Source organism: Aplysia californica, unplaced genomic scaffold (assembly GCF_000002075.1).
Source record: "Aplysia californica isolate F4 #8 unplaced genomic scaffold, AplCal3.0 scaffold00036, whole genome shotgun sequence".
NCBI lineage: Eukaryota > Metazoa > Mollusca > Gastropoda > Aplysiida > Aplysiidae > Aplysia > Aplysia californica.
The window spans coordinates 1605275-1607976 of NW_004797306.1; the positions used below are offsets into that span (position 1 = coordinate 1605275).

Consider the following 2702-nt stretch of genomic DNA (forward strand, 5'->3'; position numbering starts at 1 on the left):
CTATTTCCATAAGGCTAAAATTCCGCACAGCACCTCAGTTTGTGAGCATACCTCATATTCTTTTTTTCTATAATGTTACTTTTCTCAGGCCTCGCCTCGGAGGTCAGGAGTGCACCGGCGAGTCCGTCAAATCACAGCTCTGCAATGTCAAGGTCAGTATAATTTATATATATATATATATATATATATATATATATTTATACATATATATTATTATATATGTATGATATATATAATTGTATATATATGTATATCTATTATATAATATATAATATGTCATATATATAATAATATTAGAATATTCTGTTTTCAGGAGCGGTGTGCCCAGCTCGTGTGTGCGTTACCGTCCAACACCGGAGAGTTAAGGAAGGGGGCTATGCCTCTGATGGACGGCTCCATGTGTGGCCAGAGGAAGGTAAACAGTTGCCACGTGGCTTTTCCTCACGTTGTCAGCAAGTTTCGTTGAAGGAAGAGTTTTGCGACACTTACACGTCAAAAGGGTTTCATTTCACTCACCAAACATGACGGCCATTAAAGTCAAAATCATCACTTGGCGAATTTTTTTGAGGATGCTCTAAAAATAACATTATGAGATGGAGGTCTTTAGTTATAGTTTGAGTGAGTTTTAAAGGACTTGCAGCACTAAATAGGTCAAATATTATTATAAGTGTCGAAGAATCAAGAGAGTAATATACAAATAACGAAAAGGATAGGAGATAAAGACGAAAGATACCTGACAGGAAAGAAGGAGCATACCGCACCAGAGCAACAACCGACCAGTCAAGTTGAAGTCTAATTCTAATTTGATATATATTTTTTTATGAGCATATTTGGAGGGGGCCAGATTTTGCTTTATGGAATGGCGAAAGGGATCACTTTAGCATAATGTAATCAGATCCTCAGAAATCTAACTTCACAGATAATATTTTAGATCAGGCTAAACATTGTGGCCGACGGCCAACCAGTGACACTTTCATCATCATCATCATCATCATCATCATCATCATCATCATCATCATCATCATCCAGTGCCAGATCTGCGACAGAAATCGGCGATCATGGTTCTCCTTTCATTCCTTTGCTCTGATGCTCTCAAAATTGCTACGCTTCCCTGCTCTGTCCCTGTTACCCATTTGTTTAGGTTTCCTAAGTATGTTGTTCTGGGCCTACCCCTACCTCGCTTGCCCTCAATTTTGCCAGTGAGATCTAGATGTTCAAAACCTTTATGTCTATATATTTAGATGTAGACAATAGTTACAAAAAATGGAATTTAAAAGGATTTGTTGGTGTTTTCGCTTAGTTGTTTTATTTTTATTTTTATTTCACTGTTTGCATTTGTAATGTACGCTTCCCAGGAAGTTGAGATTGTTTTCTGAATGCTATCAGGTCTGCTGGGGTAATACTATAGATTGTAATAGAGCGCACAGAGAGATTTCGTTGAGACGGTAGTTTGCGTTATACAAATCGCAACCTCAGAATTACAAAGTTCTATCTGCTCAGTACCTGGTTTTGATAAATTTCTTGTTAAGGATTTTGAGTTTCATATCATGACAAGCTTTTTCGAATACGATTTTTGAATATCAGACTTAATAGCGGCTCCGTATGATCTTACGATTTTGACAGAGCAGTTAGAGCATTTGGTTCCTGACCTTTTGGTCTTACTACATCAAAACGGCAAAAATGTCAGATAGAACTTGATGATTCTGGTGTAGCCAAGTGCTATCTTTTATTACTGCATCGACTGCTCTGTGAAAGAGTCCGTCATATGTCAACTGTTAAAATGTGCTCTGCGGAGTTTTTCTGTAAGCAGTCGATAGTATTAGCCTCTAGTCGCTACCCTTAGAATTACAAAGTTCTATCTGATATTTTTGGCCGTTTTGAGTTACTAGGACCATTGGGTCAGAAACCAATTGTTCTCTCTGCTCTATCAAAATCGTAAGACCATACGGAGTCGTTATCAATATAATATTCAAAGACTTGCAAACGAAACAGCTTGTTCATGTTGCGAAACTAAAAAAAGATTTAACGTCAGTTTTCTCAAACCTAAGAGCTGACCAGATAGAACTGTGTAATTCTAGGGCAGCGAAGTGTCCATAAGTACATGGTGTGATTCTGTCACTCCCCAGTACTGTATTAGTAGTCGCTGTGTGGATATCGGGCCGAACGGTCCAAAGCCTGTGAATGGCGGCTGGGGGGCGTGGCCTAGCCAGTGGTCAGCCTGCTCCAGGACATGTGGGGGAGGAGTCCAGACAAAGGTCAGGGAGTGCAACAATCCCAAGTAAGTGCAGACATTTTTGTGGGTATTTTGTGTGTGTGTATGTGTGTGTGTGGTGGGGGGGGGGTGTTTCTTGTATTTGTTTTTTAAATTGTCTTGTACAGTGTTTAGAGTGCTGTCGTTGTGGGCGATAAGCGTCAGACTGTTGTCAACAATGTCAAAACTGTCAAAATTTAAATAAATACGTTTTATGCCATAGTAGCACTGTAAGTTTTCTTTCAGATGCGGGCAGGACATCGTCATTAACATCCATATCCGATATGTTTAGTGAGTCTATTTTTATAAAGTATATAAAGGAGTGTTCAAACCCCACCTACAAATTTTACATACTATCTATTTCCATAAGGCTAAAATTCCGCACAGCACCTCAGTTTGTGAGCATACCTCATATTCTTTTTTTCTATAATGTTACTTTTCTCAGGCCTCG

General features: G+C 38.8%; 1 protein-coding gene across 1 annotated transcript in view; it reads left to right on the top strand.

Moving 5' to 3' along the window:
- LOC101855232 (A disintegrin and metalloproteinase with thrombospondin motifs 12) overlaps window positions 1–2702 on the top strand; it is a gene marked incomplete in the record, with an annotated part of 29129 nt that overhangs the window by 3866 nt on the left and 22561 nt on the right. Inside the window, 2 exon segments of the mRNA XM_013091451.2 lie at window positions 314–415; window positions 2127–2278. Of these exon segments, the coding sequence (XP_012946905.1) occupies window positions 314–415; window positions 2127–2278 (254 nt within the window).